The sequence below is a fragment of the Argiope bruennichi genome, chromosome 10 (assembly GCF_947563725.1).
Source record: "Argiope bruennichi chromosome 10, qqArgBrue1.1, whole genome shotgun sequence".
Lineage (NCBI taxonomy): Eukaryota > Metazoa > Arthropoda > Arachnida > Araneae > Araneidae > Argiope > Argiope bruennichi.
The window spans coordinates 80750586-80770091 of record NC_079160.1 but is presented as its reverse complement, the minus strand read 5'-3'; the positions used below and the strand labels follow the sequence as shown (position 1 = coordinate 80770091).

General features: G+C 29.8%; 1 protein-coding gene across 2 annotated transcripts in view; it reads left to right on the top strand.

Annotated features, from left to right (window-relative positions):
* The window catches only part of LOC129987441 (uncharacterized), a 188762-nt gene that overhangs the window by 105312 nt on the left and 63944 nt on the right, over positions 1 to 19506 (top strand). For both annotated transcript variants that reach the window (XM_056095425.1, XM_056095426.1), the window contains one exon: positions 13454 to 13618. In XM_056095425.1, the coding sequence (XP_055951400.1) occupies positions 13454 to 13618 (165 nt within the window). The remainder of the gene's footprint in view (positions 1 to 13453; positions 13619 to 19506) is intronic.

Here is a 19506-nt window from a genome sequence, read left to right as displayed (position 1 = left end):
TTTCTGCATTTCTGTAGCTTCAAAAGAAACATAGTAGCCGACTACTGAATTTTACATAAGTAGCAAAATCCTCAAAGTGAAGATTTAGTGGCCGCAACTTACGCACCACAAACTTATATGAATTAGAAAATAATTACGAATAATATATTTAAATAATAAATTAGAAAATAATAACGAAAATAAAATAAACATTTAGTTAAAATATTTAAGCTAATTTACCAAATAAAAGTTCATTTTAAATTTACTTCAATAATTGATGATTAGTTTGTCTATTTTATTTCCTTTCTACCTTTAGAGACCGAAAAAGAGAGTTTTTAACCGACAATTGAGTTATTTATATCCCCCCCCCCCCCCCCCAGCTAGACCGAGAGCACTCATGGGAAAAGTTAGCGAAACCCATTTCGAATCAATTTGTTAGACAGGCGGTCGGCAATTCACCTGCTATACGGTCCCTCGTTCCAGACAGCTGTTGATGAAGAAAGACGCGACGGCTGGATATGACGTCAGTGTCGAAGAAGAGCCTTTTAGTTCCTAATACTTACTCCAATAGTGTTCACAATCATACGCAGAGTTTCCTGTTTTCTTTAACGCTTCATTATCCAGCGTACGATGCCTGCTGTCTAGGGGTTTGACACCGCTTGTCTCGAAAACTAGAGACACTTTACTAGCGGGATCGATTGATTTCGGTAAATAAATGTATATCACTTTGCTAGTTAACGCTCCGATTAGCCTTGAGTTAGTTTCTGTGGTAATTGGACATCACAAAAAACTAGCCCTTGACCCTTCCCCTTCCTGGACCTTTTTAGGGTGGAAAGGGTATCGTGATGTTCAACCAGTCACGATCATTCGGTTCAAGTGCGATGTAGGGTGATTGTGAATTGGAGTTTCTATTGTTGTGCCTTTGGATCAATTGTACAAACACTAATATGTATACTGTTTGTAAAACCAATAATGCTCAAAATATGTTGTAGGGACTAGTTCCTTTTCCGAGTTATATATAATTAGATGGTCATATATTTGTAACAATTAATCATACAGTTGAATAAATTTTGCCATTCACATTTCTAAATATAAAATACAGGGTGATCATAAAATTTTTCCCTAACTACAAAAAAAAAAAAAAAAAAAAAAAAAAATTATTATGAAAGAACCTTTAAGTATAATACTGTAAAATTTTTACTGAGGGATAGTCATGTTTTAATTTTTTTTTATTCCAATAGATGGCGAAACTTATTTAAAAATGGTGATTTTCCATTCGTTTGTCAATAACTATTTTACAATAATACAGTTGTCAAAATGGCGACAGCGAAGCAAATGCTTCATTGTGTTCTTCGGTTCCATGAATTCAAATCGACTATTAATAACTACATAGTTACATAAAAACAAAGAATTTGCAACACCAGTTGAAGATATTGTACACACCCACAGCTAAGATCACAGATGTTATGTTATGTATGACAGCCAAAATGCTGGATAATAATGGCGAAAATTAATATAATACCTTGATATTCTTCGAGCTACCTAAGATGCCTATACTTAAATTTATTAACCTAAGTGGTTTCACTAAAATATTTATTAAAGTCTTTATTGAATAACCATATATCAAATTATAATAGCTTCGTTTTACAATTTTTCTTTCTAATTAGGAAAAGGGTTTGTGGATGCCTTATATATTGGAAAAGTAGAATATGTGATGTTTATGAAAAATTATGGGAACTAATAAAAATGCATTTACTAAGTTAAAAAGAAGAAAGACTATTTCTGTATTAATTTGAGGTTATTTCATTTTAAGGATCACAAATTAATCGAACAGACTTTTATTTAAAGAAATAATTAAATATTGGGGCTAACAAAGTCTCGGGAAGTAATTCATTTCCACCTTTTAAGTATAATCGAACAAATGGGGTTATCACATTTATGTAGTTTTAATGTATCCTTAAATGAGTCACTTAAATGTTATTAACAAAAGAATTATTATTTGCAAACAGATTATTCGGAAAAAATAGCACCGGTATGATTATTTTCTGTAGAAAAATTTATATACTTAATTTTTTTAAACTCTATAATATATTGAACTTAAACATTTCTAGTTCTATTTTTTTTTAATCTGTGTATCTCACGAGTGATAATTCGGGACATTCCAAGTAGTTTTAAATTTTCGAATTAAATAGAACAACTCATATCAGAGATTTTTCCAGCTGTTTTTGAGTTCACACTAATTCTATCTTTAAAAGTTATATTTGGTTTGAAATAGTTACTATTTAAGCTCTTCTATTTTGAGTCAATTTAATATTTATATACTTTTAACTTTCCTACAGATGGGAAATTTTTATTTTATGATCGGTTTTTAGTCATTGTTGTCGGAGATTTACGGAAAAATCTAGTTCGTCTTGACCATTTTATACATATATTTCCAAGCTATTTCATTATAAATTATAAATGGTGCATTTTTATTTTAACATCCTTCTGGGAACAAATTTGTATTTGTTATGAGGATCTTGAGGTTACTCGTTTCCTTGCTGCATCTGAACTTCTCAATATTCCTTTTGAAGATTCAGAACTTCTGGTAATTTGAAAAAATTTTGTAATTCGGTTTTTAATCAAACAAAGCAGAATAAGAAAAAACATGTTTTAAGCAAGCATTTAACGGCGCTGTTTTATGTACATCGTGCAGTACCACACAGAAGTTTTATTACAATCGTGCCTTGAGAATTTTTTAAATAAAAAATTATTTTATTCCCTGTATTTCTGAACGGTCGTTGGAATATTTTGGAGACAAAACTGTTAACATGTTTCAGCGGATACTGGGGTATTGCGTCACCCCGCTTTTATGAGGAAGAGATTTTTGGGCTTTGTTTCTGTTGTTGGGAAACAATGTTGAGGAAAGTAATGACGCAGTGAATGAAAAATAAAGGTCGCATTGTCATGTTTGCTGGCGATAAAAGCCAAACGTAGTATTGCCAAGCAACTAATTTTAACAAAGTAAGATTTGTGTTTCTTGATTGTACAATATGTAAAGAAAAAAAAAGTTGCTCAGTCATGCGAGCGAAATTTAACGAATAGGGTGAATTGTTTCAACAAAATTGATCAGATATTTTGTAATGTAACAGCTTATAGCTCTGGTAAAAAAAACTGAAATCTGATAGTTTAAGCTCTGAAACAGCATGAGAGGCTGTACGCACTTTTCTTGTAGCCATGGAATTATGATGATTCATGTAGATGACTTTTGGAATTTAAAAATAAACATTTGGAATAATAAAAATATTTTTAGTATATAAAACGTTTTTTTTAAATTTTAATTGTCTTCTACTTTTTGGTCTTTAATGTATAATTCATAAATCAATTAACTATGAATCTTGAAATATAATTCCCGTAAATTCGCATCATGGTGACACCATTCGTATGAAATCAAAATTTAATTATAATAAACTATTGCCTGATTATCAAGCACCGAATTATTAAAATAGTGTGTTATCATCGAGAATACGCAAATATGCAAAAATTCAAAAAATTACAAAATGTAGACTTACTAGGCAATGAATAAAAAAAAATCTATTACAAAATTTTATTTTTAGAAATATAAATCTAGACAAATTAAATAAAGTGTATAAAAAGTGTTAGAGAATGAATGTTATTTCATTCAGAGACAGAATTAAAGCCGAGATTTCTTAGTCTCTGATTAAATGTTTTCCCACTCGAAGTTACTTTAAAATCGAAAAAGTAATTTTATATAAACTTTCCCACGGCAGTTTACTTTTAACTTATAGCATCTTTAGAAACATACGAATTTTTATATAAACTTTCCCACAACAGTTTATTTTTAACTCATGATATCTTTAGAAATGTATGAATTTTTATATAAACTTTCTCACAACGGTTTACTTTTAACTCATGACATCTTTAGAAATATACGAATATTTATATAAACTTTCCCACAACAGTTTACTTTTAATTCATGACATCTTTGGAAACATTTAAGGAATTTTTTCTTCAGCAACTTTCATTGCTAAGGTCTGATATTTCCAAAAGAGTCTAATGCAACTGACTTATTTCATCTTCTCTTCATTTGAAATATATTTAATATCTTTTGTTTAAAATTATCACAGTATTAAAATATGACTTCAAATTAATAAAATAAGTTTTTTTTAATTAAAATTTTCATTTTTTTAAAATTACACTTGTTAAATACAAATGAATCTTTGTTCCCATGATTATTGAACTGATAATTTTTGAAGCAAAGAGAACATAACTTTCTGGTATGTTCTAAGTAAGGAGCAAAATAGTGTTCCGCCGTTGCACGCTCTTCATCTCCGAATAAAACAAACAAACAAAAAACATGGTGAATAATTGTTAAAATTTCATTATTAGCAAACTCAGTTTAAAGTATGTTATTTTATTTAAAATTAAAGTGTTGGGTAATTCAAGTTTATATCCCGTAATCCTATAATGGATGAATCAAATTTAAATTCCATTTTGGAAGAAATTAAAGATAAGTTTGGGAAGAATTTCCGTCATAAAGCCATCAAATGACGACATCTGAGCTACTATTTCAAAAACTGAGCAGAATCATTACCAACATGTGGATACTAAACCAAGTTTCCCTTTTAATGATATTTTGAGGGTCTCGAATCTGCAATTCTTCTATCCAAAAGCCTCACTTTAATCACCGATGCTCTTAAATTGGTTTCGATTGGGGAGAAAATATATAGCTTTTGTCATGTCAATTGTCTCCGTTCAATGGAATGATGTATATTTTAAATCATTCCTATAGAATATTTACTTTTTATTTTATACACTTAAATTATTCATCTTTGAATTTAATGGGCTGTTAATCCGACAGCTATATTAAATCAAACATTATTCAGACATTTTGTAGTATTTATATGGTTAAAGCAAAAGTTATTATAAATTCGCTTTTTATTGTATTCATATTTAGATAATTTCTATCTTATAATATTATCACCGCTTACTATAGATTTTTTTTAAAAACATAATATTTTGTATTTTTCCGTATTCATATTACTTGATATTAGAAATCTTAATTTTTGTATTTTTTCGGAGCAGATATTTTTTTTTTATTTATTTTATTTTATTTTACATATGTTGTTAATTTTTCTTTGATATGTTGAAGTCATTGAGGATACAACAAGCATCAGATTGGAAAAAAAAACTAATTTCGTGTTAATTCCTTTACAATTATCGATATAAAATTGTTGAAAAAGATCTTGTGAACTATATTTATACAAATAAAAAGGAGTAAACATATTTATAAGTTGGCTAAATTAAAAATATTTATTGAATTATACATGTATATTAAACGCGATATTATACACATAAAAAAATGTCTAACAATGACTTGAAAATTTTTTTTGAATTTTTTTTAAAAAACATTTTAACACGGGATTTTTAGATGTTGCTATTGATTTAAGTAGCAAATAAATGAATTATCAAATTATTTGAAGAAGATTTTTTTTAACCTATATTTAAATTTATCAAATAGATACATTTCCCCCTTAAACTGATACTTCATTTTTCACATGTTCATTTTCTTAGGGAAAATACTAGATCAAAATTTCCTTCTCGGAATTTCAGAATTTCGTACTTCTTTATTCCTTTTTGCTTTTCTTCTCATTACATTTCTAAGAATATCTTCTGTTGAAAACAATTTATAATAATGTAGGTACATGTTATTTTCTCCAAATATTCGAAAACAGACTTATTCCGTGTGTTTACGCTGACAGTTGCCGAGTTTACTAGAAATTCCGCACATTTTCTTAATGTAGTGCTTGGTAGTCCAAAAAACTACTCGTAAAAGTCTACTATTTTCTTGTTCTGCATAAGAAGATATCTGCCATAAATAACTTCTATTACCGGGAACAAGTAATTCTTACAACTTGCGTTTCGTATTCAGTTATGAAAAGCGAAAACATACCATTAACCGAATCAAGTCCGGCACACAAGAAACAATTGTATAGAATATGTTTCCAGTGAAATCGACGCCAGGAAACAATAAGTCATACCTGCAAATGATATGAAAGAATGCCTCGTATTTTATAAGAGTACCCTCCCCCCTTCTTTTTTTCTTGTCACACAAAGAAAAGGGGGAGGTGAGGGTAGAGAATAGTTTCCCGATAAACGCTCTTGGAAAGTGCCGAAGTAACATCAGGAGTTAAGTAGCTATAAAAATCTTTTGTTAGAAGCAGCTGATTTGTTGCGGACTCTGTGACAACATAACTTTGTCTTTTGGTTACGACTGTTATTATATAAACGCAAGTCTTATTTTGGGTTATTATTATTTCACTTTGAGAAAAAGTTCGTTGCCTTTATGCGTCTTTTTAACAAACGGTAGGAAAGATATCTCTCAATTTCGGCATGACTCATGAATGTTGTGATGGGAATTTTGTTTTGTTTGTGTTTCTTATTGGATGCTTTTGTTATTACTGCGGTCATCGTAATCGCCTATTGTTAACTTTAAAGATACTTTAAATGCGACAGCATTGCGGTCAGTACTGAGTTTTGATTGTCCTGTAAGTAGTGAGTCAGATTGTTTTCGTTGAAGTAATTCTGAACGAAGATATATTGCAATTAAGTTTTGTAAACAGAGAAAGGGTCAAATACCAGCAAGTTCATTTTTTTTTGTGAAATAAGTATACCAAAAATATGTACGCATGATGTATAAAGTGATTGCAAAAAAGTTGCAAAATATCAGCAAAGCAAGATAAAAGAGCAATTAAAGAATTTTTTTTTCCTTTTCATTTTAACTAATTCGTGATTGATTAATTTCTGGTCATTGTATATTTAATTACTATACATACATGGATCTAATGTCGTTGTTACTTATAGCACTTGCCATAGACAAGTTAGCAGACTAAATCACTGAATAGCTTCTGAGGTAAAGGCCCCTGAGCACCCGAGAGCTGAAGTCTGACTTCTATAGCTAATATGCAGATGGCACTCACACACTTGCTTTCACAATCCCTTTTTAGATGGGGGAGGGGGGTCTTTCACACACCTCACAGATAGAGCACTAGGTAAAGAAAAACCATGCTCGAATGAGGACTCGAACCCGAGACGCCCTGGTCTTGGGAAGGTTGTGCTAGCCCTAGGCCAGGGCGTCGGCCAAGGACGCGATAATCTATCTATATATTATATAATAATATTTAAAGCATAAAGCATTATTTAAAAAAAATATTTCTATTCACTTTTTTCAGTACAGTATTTTTTGTGTTAAATCTTTTTTTTTAATGACCAGCAAGTTCACATTTGCTCAAATGCTTTTTTTTTTCCTTAAGTGATTTGCTGTTTGTTTATTTTGATTTAAGCAATTAGCAAGCAAGCATACCAACGTAAATAAGAGCCATTAGATTCTTACTATTTTGATTAAACGCTACAGAACAAGTATCAAAGAATTGGAACAACTAACTTAATTTAATTCACAGTAATTTAAAAGATAGAGTTTCGGAAAAAAAGATGATAAAAAGACAGCATTTTTTTCCAACAGTTTTGGTCCATTAAACATTTAGAGATCCATACTAGGGAAGGTTCAAGGATCATGGAGTCCAACGATGTGTTTAATCTGGTTACTTTCCAATTTCGCACATTTCTCCTCAAACATTTTTTTTAAAACTGGTATTATAATCAATTATTTTTGCTATAAAGTTTTTGGTACGTAGAATTTTTACCTAAAATAGTTTAAAAATTCAATTCAAATGTATCATTGCTTAGGAATCTCTTCCGCTTTTTCCTCATCATCTGATTATTATTTAAAGTTACAATGTCCTTATTAGATCACTATCTGCCTTTGGCGACCAGTTCGTTCTCCCGGCTTATTGACTTTTTAAGTTGTTAAATGATTAATTTGTTATTTGATACGAGTGAAAATCATGAATTCAGTTGGTGTACGGCAAATTATAAAGGTTTATATATTACGAAATAAAAGCGGAAGTGAAAAACCTACTACTGAGTTAATGGCTGGTAAAAACACGATTGAATATTTTGTTTTATAATTTGAACTCCTTCATAACATTTCAAAACATTTTTTCTGATAATCTATCAAACTGAATTAAAAACATTTCTTTTAAAGAGGAAATGGTGCAAAAATGAAGTTGATATCATTGAAAAGATACTTTTTAGAATCTTCAGATAATATAATACAAAGAGGATTTTTTTGCAAGATAATTGTTTTAGAAACTATGGATATTAATTTACATAAGGAAGTCATAACGTTATGGCTAGACTTATAATTAATGTACGATCGCCAAAATTGAAATATTTAAAGGCGATTTGTCGCCTTTTTAAAATTTTGTTTGCAATGTCTAAAAGCCAGTTTTACCATTTCTAGTATTCATCCAAAATAGCAGTCTTTTAGGGCTAGTTTTTGGATGATGAGTACGACTGTTAAATAATCTGAAACCTTACCACGATGACTTCTCTCTTGATGGTTAAGTCCATTTTCTCTCGATTAAACTTTTTATTTGAAATTTATTTCTTTATTTCATAGTATCTACTTCCCTCTGATTGAATGTACTTTTTGTTGAGATGGCGAAACATCTCCAGAATATTTTTAATAATATTTCGCAGCTCTTTTAATTAACTGAGCGAAGCATCGGATTTAATTCACCTGTAAAAATATTCAATGAATGATGCAATCTGAAATTCGTATGATGGTTTGTTGATATTTGAATGTTGCCATTCTACAGTAAGGAATAAGCGTGATTTCTGTGCCACGACTGTTACCATTATATATATAGAGAGAGATGATCATAGAGTCCCCACATAGGGTTTGATAACAGACTGAAATCCTTAATTTCCTCTGCTATGGTGATACTAAAATCCATTTTATAGCATTTTGTCTTTTTTTTTTTTAATGATAACAAAAATGCTTCATACAAAACATCTAAGATGGAATATGTTGTAAAGATCGTCGTTCCAAGTATTGTAAGATTGTTATTAGGGAGGGGGGGGATGTCATTGCATCTAGTTAAGTCATCTAAATATTATCGTAATGTATCTGAAAATAAAATATTATTTTCACGTCATATCAGTTATAAACACCTATAAAAGGTATTCTTATAAATGGAACTCTAAGTTGAATTAAAATCAAAGAGCTGTTTCATCTGTTTTAAGTCACTTAAAAACTTATATTATATCAGTCGTCGGAGATATTGTCGATGGCATCTTTGTACGTATTGTTAGTTTAAGATATCATTGACTAAAAAGTCCGTGGTGCTTCAATTTCAGATTTCTTTGATATTTAATGAACTGCTACTGACAGCTTTGAAAATCGGATCTGCAAAATGGTTTCATGTCGCATTATTGGCATCTTGTAATATCACACAGTTAATATATTATATTATTTACAATTAATTTACAATTTTATCCGACATTGATTTTTTTTTTGTATCTGTTTTATCAAATTTGATTCAAGTTTTTATCTTGTTTTTCTAATATGTTGAATAGCTCGATTTTTTTATTTTTTTACTTTTCTCTGAAAAATTGTACGCTGTTCTTTAACTTCTCTGGAGAGGTTTTATTTGTACGAAAATCGCGCGATAATTTTCTTCTTTTATTAAAAAATAGAAAAAAATATTTTTATTCAATTATTATAAAAATTTTACTTACAGTAAATTAAAATTAATAAACACATGAAATGGATTTTTACGGGAAGGCTAAAAAAAAAAAGCCCAAAAATGATTAAATGATATTATTTAATACTATTTACAGAATTCTTATAATTTTAAAAAATTATTTCGAATTTCTCCTAAAATGTTTTAATGCAGAAATGTTCTATTAAAATTTTAGGCCCGAACTTGATGGCTTGAGTATTTATTTATATAATTAGTGCTAAGTATATAGAGAAATTGCCATAATATATAATTATATTCACATAGAATGTGAATTTGAAATAAACATTTTGAAATTGCTAATTATTAATGTAGCATCTAACTATATTAACATAAAATGTGTATATTTTAGAATTTATTTACCTATAATATATATATTTGTTATTATATGCATTTTATAAACAATTATATATGAGCAACAATATAACTTAAGACTTCATATGCATTAAAAAATTCGCGAAATGATTCTTAAAACTCTAGATAAATTCTTTAATGTCACTCGAGAAAAGTTTTTGCAATATGAAATAGTCCGTAGGCACCAACTTGTTTTTTTTTTTTTCTTTATCCTACTACCACATTTCCAAATTAGTTTCCGAAATCCTTAGACGAAAATCCGATGTGTCTACAATTTTACTTTAAAGAAAATTTTTGAAATAGGGGATTACACTGACAGCCTGTTGGTTCTTTCATCGTGGAAATTTTTTCTCACGCAGTTCAAAAGGGTGACATTATGATAAGAAAGGGATGTCGGTAAGCGTTCTGTTAGTGTTCCATAAATGTTCCGGTTGAGTTGATATTTCCCTCCCTCCCCTATAGAAAAGTTTTTTATTGGTTTAACATACAAGAACTGCTCCTCCTCCTACGTTCCACTCTGCTAAACTTAATTCCCACCCATTTCAAAATGATCCGTCAATTTTTTTCTCTAATTTTTTTTCAGTATATAAAAAAAAATTGAAAATATTTTGTACAAATTAAATTAATAATTTGCAAGATATGCAAATCTTCTAAAGTTAAAAGAGTACTGAAATGCATAATACTAAAATGAAGTATTAATACTGGCACAGAAAAGGTATTTTGTTTGCTAGAATGTCGATTGAATTTATTATATAAATTATTTGCGCTCAAAAGACCAGTTAGTGAGTTTGTATTGGATGCAGTTCTGTATTTCCAAACCAAAATGAATACGTTGAAAAAGTGATAAAAAGGCTTAATCCTAAAATGAAGAATTTATTACTAGCATAGAAAATTTGCTAAAATGTCGATTGAATTTATTATCTAAATTATTTACTCTCAAAAGGCCAGTTAATAGGTTTGTATTGTATGCAGTTCTGCATTTCCAAACCAAAATGCATATTTTATAATACAGCTCTTTTCTATATATATTGAACAAAATATTGAACAATTCATTTTCTATATATATTGAAATATTGAACAAAAATTCTAATCCTGGATTTTTCCAAAATTAACTATTGCTTTTTAGGTAGATTGTTGTACCGCAGATTAAAATTTGTTCAATTTTTTTAATCAATTGCATATTTATAACTCTTCTTTGCATGATGATAGAAATTTCCATCAGAACATTTAGTAAACAAAAAATTGTACTCAAAACAGGTATAATGTAAATTGGTTATTACTGGTAACTTTTTCCATGACTATTCCGTAATAAAAAACGTAGCTGCAGGAAAAAAAAAAAATCAAATATCACAATCATTATAATAGGGTTTTGACTTGTCATTCCGCTGTTTGTTGTAGTTGGAAGAAACGTGCAGTTTCTTGAATTTTTTATAAGTAATCTGAATTTTTTTTTTTTTTTTTTTTGCTAATAAAAGCGATAATGAGTAGAGAAATTTGGAAGAGAGAGACATTGAAGATTTTGTACTGAGCTTAACATGTAAATTTGCATGATAATGGATATTTCCATCCTACTGTTTTTTTTTTAATTATTTATATTTTATATTTATACTTGGGTTTTTGTAAACATTTAATCTAGAGCATGAATTATATCACCCTGATTTATTTCTCAAAAACAAATAATAATAAAGCAAAGAAAGGTTAAGTAAAATTTCTAATTGTGAACTCGAAATAATAAAAAATCTATAACAGAAATAAGATAAAAATCCATTAAATATAAATTCATCGGAATGATGTGAAAAATTTTTACATTCCACAACCAATCCAAACACGCATATGAAACAAACAAAAGTTCACATCTTTTTTTTTTTTTTTTTGATATTATAACCATAAATTTTGTACTCGCAGGCGGCTAAGCATGGGCGTTGATTGGTAAAGAATTTCAGTATTTATCGTATAGAATTTTTACATCAAATCTCGACAAAAGAAAAAGCGCGGTTTTTCCCATCCGGTAAAAATTATTCGAATTCACACGCCCTTTTATTTTGATGTCAGAACCTTTTTGTTTGCAAATCTGCTGTTGACTTTTATGGCACAAATTTTAGGAGAGATTATTCTCGTAAAAATAAGAATAAAATCAACTGAAGTTGCAGATAATGACATTCCATGTTTACGATTTTTATACAGTAGTCTTAGATGGCAAAGATTACTTAAAGATTTGCAATTTTTAGTAAAGGATTGATTGAGAAAACGACTCGATTTTTCCAATCGCTGTCGTTTCTCGATCTTGACGTTTCGGAGTTCGATAAAGCCTTATTTATAGATTTTTAAGTCTCTGATCGAAGTTTGAATATCCTTATATCCTTATTTCTTTTGTAGTATTTGACGAGAAATGTATTAGTTCAACGATTTCTAAAGGTTTGAACAGATCTAATGATTTAATAGAACTTTTTGTCGAAAAAAATATATTTTATTTTCAAGAAAATGGCACATTTTAAATATTTTCTTGCGGGCGTTATACTATTATAAGATATGAGAGAAAAGTTATATCTTTTATTTATTTGTTGCTAATCAATAGGACATATCACGAATGCAATAGAAAGTCTTATTTTCCACAAAATCAATATGTGGAAAGCTATAATCGCCCTGTATATAAATTTATTCTCTTTACAATTGTGTCATCACATTTGTAGATTAATTATTGATTGCCGCCATCGAATTGATTATTAGATTAATTGCTGATTGCCACCATCACATTGATTATTAGATTAATTGCTGATTGCCACCGTCACATTGATTTTTAGATTAATTGCAGACTGCCACCATCACATTGATTATTAGATTAATGCTGATTATCACATTGATTATTAAATTAATTGCTAATCGCCGCCGTCACACTGATTATTAGATTAATTGCTAATCGCCGCCGTCACACTGAATATTAGATTAATTGCTGATTGTTATCACATTCATTATTAGATTAATTGCTGATTGCCACCGTCTCATTGATTATTAGATTAATTACTAATTGTCACTATTAAATTTATTATTAGATTAATTGCTGATTGATACCATCAAATTTATTATTAGATTAATTGCTGATTGCCACCATTGAATTTATTATTGGATTAATTGCTGATTGCAACCATCAAATAGATGATTAGATTAATTTCTAAGACATGAAAGTTAAAATAACTTGTCCAAAGGGATTACAGATCTTATTCTTCAATAATTTCAAAATGGAGTAATAAATTCAAATTATTAAAATGAAAATCCCCGTTTAAAGAATAAGTCATAAAATTCCGTACAGCCGCAATTGTAAAGATTAATTTACAATAATTTGGAATCAGAGATGCTTTTTTACATATGATTGATTGGAGTTATATTTTTAATCACTGAGTTTCCTATTTTTCATTGTATTTTCTACATGCGGTTTATAAGACAAAACTTATGCTTATTTGTTTTTCTTTTATTTGCAGGTGCAAGTATTAAGGGAGCAGATCGGGTCCGCCTCCAGGAAGCTTTCCACAAAATTATCTCCCACTTTCCCCATCCACATGCCCATTTTATCAACGCCGCTTACGTAGCCTTACTAAAAGACAATGAATACGATTATAAAACTGTGATCCAAAAGCTTCTAGAAGGTAATCTTTGCTTTTTTTCCACCCATCTTTTTTGATTCTTAAGCTGTCACATTAAAAGAGAGTCAATCATTTGACCTGAGATATTAAAGCATTTTGAAACTTATTCCTTACCACTCCTATTTTGAAGAGATTAAACTCGTATTAACCCTAGAATGCATGACATTTTTTTTTTCAAAAATAATATATGTGCTTTGAATAGCTGCATATAATTTTAAAAAATGTTAAATTTTTTTCATAAAGTTATAAATTTTTTTTTAATGTTTTAATTAGATACTTTATAAATTAAACAATATTCCAGTGTCACAAATCACGTTATAACAATTCTGGCATAAAAATAAAAGCTCTTTTATACCAATATATTTTTTACACTGAAAAAAATATTTTTATATTACTTTTAATGGTAGAAGTATTCATACAACAGCCATCTTAGTACTTTCCGAAATTTTCAGTTTAAATCTAATTCTAGCGCCACTATTGCCATATATCAGTCTTATCTACAAATTATTATCAAAAAGTATTTAAAAAGGAATTCCAAACACTCATTGTTGCTTTTGGAACAATCATTTGAAGCTTATAAATAGAAATAAAAACATGTAACCAAATAGTTACGCGATGCATTGTAGAATTAAAAGATAAATCGTTTCTGAACCTTGAAAATGCATAGTTTGTATTTTACATGAATTGAAAAGAAACGGAAAACTGGAGTCTGGATTATATTAAAGAACTAGTGAGTTCATGAAAAAAAATCGATTAATCAATCCAGAGATTTGATGCATGAGTTATGTTATCCAAATATATGGAGTTAACGAAAGTCGGCCATTCATTATTCCAAAATTAAGTTATTTGTATAAAATTTTTTTGAATTAAGCCCAAAAAAAGTCAGCGCTATTGCCAGAATAGTTTTTGAAGTATAAAATAAGCTAGAAAGAATTGTAATGTCTGTGGGTGAATCTCAAATACATTTAAAAATGTATCCTAATTTAAGCCAAAATTAATTGCACTAATTTTATAAAACTACAAATTTCAGAAAAAGTTTTTTTTTAAAGACTAAATTAGGATACATTTAAAAATGTATCATAATTTAAATCAAAATTAATTACACTAATTTTATAAAATTACGAATTTTAAAAAAAAAGATATTTTAGTTCTGTTTTTGAAGGCTCGAAAGGCCTTTACAAAGCCGAAATATCTGTTTACATCTTATCAGAAATACATTGCTCATAAACCCCAATAACGTAATTTTATGTAAAACAAATGCACGAATCAGAGCCCTATTTCACGACCTGGAATGTATCCTTCAACCTTAGACACGTAAGCAATGACTTAAAGAACCCGTGAAAGCTATAAAGTTACAATTTTGCCACATTTTATTCTGAATATCAATGCTTATTCAAACACCTGCAGCGTTTCGAAATCCCGAGAAATCAGCGTCCAACGGATTCAATGTATTACTTATAACACCAGCTGTATCCATCCGAGATACACGAAGATCAGTCCTTAATGATAATTTCTTTGCTACTGAAGATACATTGTTTGAACAGTAGTTTAGGCAACACGTGCTATGGCTGTCATTGGCAAAATCTGATTGGAATTGCATGAGGGAGAGCAAACATTTGGTGCAAGGATTTCGATTAACAGTGAACTCTTATTCATAAAATGACAAAGATGTGGCTCGTAAACGTTGTTATTCAGAAAAATCAAATGTAATTCCTGTAGCTGTATTACTATAGTTTATACCGATCCCTGTTCATTGTATTCAATTGAACAATCGGGTACTAACCACATTTTTTAAATCAAATTTAGATTCTATATTGAACATTGTTCCTGTATTTTTTATGTAATACAGAACAAATTAAATTCGTCGTTTACTAATATTCACAATTATTAGTAAACTGGGCTAACAGAAATATTTTGCTATGCTTTGCGATTTCATAAATGTATATTTTGAAGCTAATGATCCCCTCGAACTACATAACTGTATTTACCCTATATATATGTAATGATATACATATATCTATATCTAATTCTATCTATATCTAATATATCTCTTTATCTAATTTAAATCTTACTTAATATCCTAATTTTTATCTTAATTTAATTCATATTTACTTCATTCCAAAATGGTCACTTATTTCTTAATCCAAATTCCATCTTTTTTCATTTAATTAATACTACACGATCACTGTAAAACTGCTTTAATCAGCAGATTCTCGCGCTTCAAGTGAAGGGATAAAAAACTTTAATGCTTTCAACATTCTTTGAAAGGTATCTAAATTCCCTTTTCTAAATCGACACGTGTCAAAGAAATCCCTATCAGAATCTCATAGTATAAAATCACTGAGGAAAAAATTTCAATCGCTTCTGCTCTTGTATCGCTTGTGAACGGATGTCCGTTTCAACATCGCTTCTTGTACATAAACTATGCCTCCCGGGATGGAATGAAGCGAAGTTTTAAAATGTTCAAAAGTGTCTTCTCTTCTCGGCTACGAGTGTGTTCAAAAATATTGTGTTTCCATATATCTATAACTATTAGCAAGAAGGAGTCGCGCGAATCACTATTAGTTTTATGATCTCAAAATTGAATTTCTGCGGAATTGGTTATTATGTGATAAATATGAATAAAAGTAAGAAAATGATATGAATAAACCAGTGGATATGAGAATATGAGTGGTCTTCCCAAAACTTTCTCGCATACTCTCTAATAAAGATGTTATCCGAGAGAACGCCTTGCATAGCACTGGCATGCAATAGTTACGAAATGTCAACCTTTGGCGTGAATTTAGCATTTTTAAAGAATATATCATGTCATCGTTGGCGAATTATTTGGCGATTAATCACTGGCATGCGGTTAATAGTATCCGAGTGTTTTAGATGCGTTTTCCGCAACGGATTGAAACAAAAATTTGACACAAAACTACACTTCTAATCACAAAATCTCATACCAAATTCGTTATGTTTCAATCATTGCGTCTTTGAGTTATCGCTTTTATATGTTTTTTAAAAATACAGACCGACAGGCAGTCAATCCCTTGTTGGATTTGGCTCAAAATTTGATGGGTGTCTAGACTATAGATGGTAATTCTGTGCATCGAATTTTATCTATATAGTCAGTCAATCCCTTGTTGGATTTGGCTCAAAATTTGATGGGCGTCTAGACTATAGATGGTAATTCTGTGCATCGAATTGTATCTATATAGTCAGCCAATCCCTTGTTGGATTTGGCTCAAAATTTGATGGGCGTCTAGACTATACATGATAATTCTGTGCATCGAATTTTATCTATATAGCTCTCTTCGTTTTGTAGTTATCGTGTTAAAGTATATCCGAAGAGCCGGACAGGCAGACTTCCTTTGAGCGAAGTTTGCTAAAAATGTGATAGATATCTACAAACTTGGTGTAAAGACCGTAAACCAGATTTCATATTTTTAAATGAAAGTATTTTGGAGTTATCTTTGTCATAGACAGACACGGACATTTTCCAAAAATGTGTTTTTCGAACTCAGACAGGTCTAAAATGTGTAGATTCGCCAAACACTCGCGTTCGAATTTATTTGGCGGTTATTGTATTTTCTCCTATACTACGTATACGGGAATGTAAAAATACAAACTTTTTAAAAAGTAAGAAATTTTTTTGATATAAAGAATTATCCAGGAAGCGTTTTTCTAGTGTTGTCAGTGACTTTCTTAGATAAAAGCATGAACAGAATTTTCATCAGTATCTAGAGATAAATAAGAACACTTTTGCATGGCGAGAATAATGAAGACACTTTGATACCTACAACAATTTTTCAACTTTTGAGGTCACTGAATTCAATAGGATAACTGTACTTTGGGGTAAACCAATGAATTAATTAAATTAAAATATAAAAGACGGAAAAATTATCTTAGGTTCTTTGGAATTTTTTAAACTAATGTTACGTAATTTGAATGGATAAAAAAAATAAATTCTTTTTGATATTTGATCAGATCACTAGTTTCTCCATAAACATAAATCAACAAGCAAAATCCAAAGATTCAGTGAAGAAATTCAAAGTTTCGGAAATGCTTCAGTATTCACAATTGAACAAATATAAAAACCGTTTTTTTTTCTTTTTTTTTTTTTCTTTTCGATGGTGTATCTGCTCATCAGCCTAGCGAAGGATGAAGCACTTCCATTGGAGAGATAGCTAGCTGCCTCCATTGCTAGCTGCGTTTTGAGTCATTAGGCTTTCTCAGAAACTCAAGTACAAAGCTTGAGCTTGTCGCTGCGAAGTGTTAGAGGGTTTCTTGTTTACACTTGGGAGTTCTCACCCTCTGGGGTGTTGCAGAGGGTTGGACGTGTTCCCACCGGAAAGGTCTCTCTCGGGGTGGTTCTGGTTAAAAATAGTTTGCTGATTCGCTGCTTTTTGGCTGGATTCACATCATCACCTCTGCTGTTGGACAGCGGAGCAAAAACAATTAAAAGAATGCGCGAGATTTGTTCCACTGGGTGGTCAGTTCTCGTGGGATACATTTCTATGATCAGGGCTCATTAGAATGCACGTTCTGGCACAATGCTTCTTAAATTTAACAGTCTGGAGATACATTTTCTCGGGTATTTATTTGCTGAGGTGTTGTTACTTGTGTGCTACCTGGTGAATTTTAATTCACATTTTTTTCAGGCCTGTTGTGGTTTGACTACTTTTGTATTTTAAGCTGTGATAATTCGGGTGATTGCTGTTTTTTGTGTAAATATTGAAAATTAAACAATTCGATTTTCAATGTTATTGTTACTTAGGGAAGAGTTATTCGCTCTAAATGCATTTCACTCAACCTGCTCATTTTTCTAACGACGTATAAAGTAATTATTTTTTTAAAAAGACGTTCACAAGTGGAACACAATAACTTTTCTTCTACTACTCCATTCATTTATCACTATCATAAATTATTATTTGGAAACTGCGAAGAATAATTTTAAAATCTAACGGTTAATTTGAAAAAGAGTTACACGTTTCCCAGAATTTTTAGAGTTTTTCTCTTAAATAAAGGCTTTGCTAAGATTCGAATTTTCTCCTTATTATTATTATTATTATTAAATAATTGCGGGTAAAAAATCTACCTTGACTGTACTTGGTTTCTCTCTTGACACTATACACTAAACTGTGCGTTTTAAAAATTACATTAAATTTAAAATGGATAGAAACACAAGAAACATGTTGCATGAAATTAATTCCAGTTGTCAAAAAATTAAAAACTAAATACATTAAGCTAAATATATTTTAAATTTGTTAATTTACGGAATTAAACGCAGATTATATATTACTTTCCTTTGAATACTTGAGCTATTTTTTTCATAAAGTTGTTTAATTTTAAGTATTATTTTGACATGGTCAGACTAAAATTCGACACTTCTAGTTGACTACCATACATGGAACAAAAAAAAAATTGTATTTAATTATTGGTCATAGTAAATGCAATACTTTTCCTTTAAATGAAATCGATTTGTAGTTGCACAATGGTAATACCTATATATTAAAAAAGAAGGAATATTTCTGTTATAATTATTGTTTGTTACGCAGATTATGCAATTCGTCTATGAGTCATGCTTCATTACAGGTGCATTTTGGGTGTCAATTATGTTATTCCTTTTAAAATTAATTTGTAAATACGCTGCGGTTGGCCTTTAATTACTATCATTACGTCTCCAACCAAAAAATGCATTTCATCATTTTAAAACGTTTTGTCCAGACTACAAATTATGGTTACAGAATGGTCGAAAAGAATTTCTAATTTTCTTTATTTTTTTTTAAAATAAAACTTTATGTGCTTATATACGTCGAAATAAAGTTTGTCCTTTCATCGTTGTTTTAGAAGAACAGGTTTGTGTTTATATTTCTGTTGTAGAGTGCGTATGCTATGTAATTGAAACT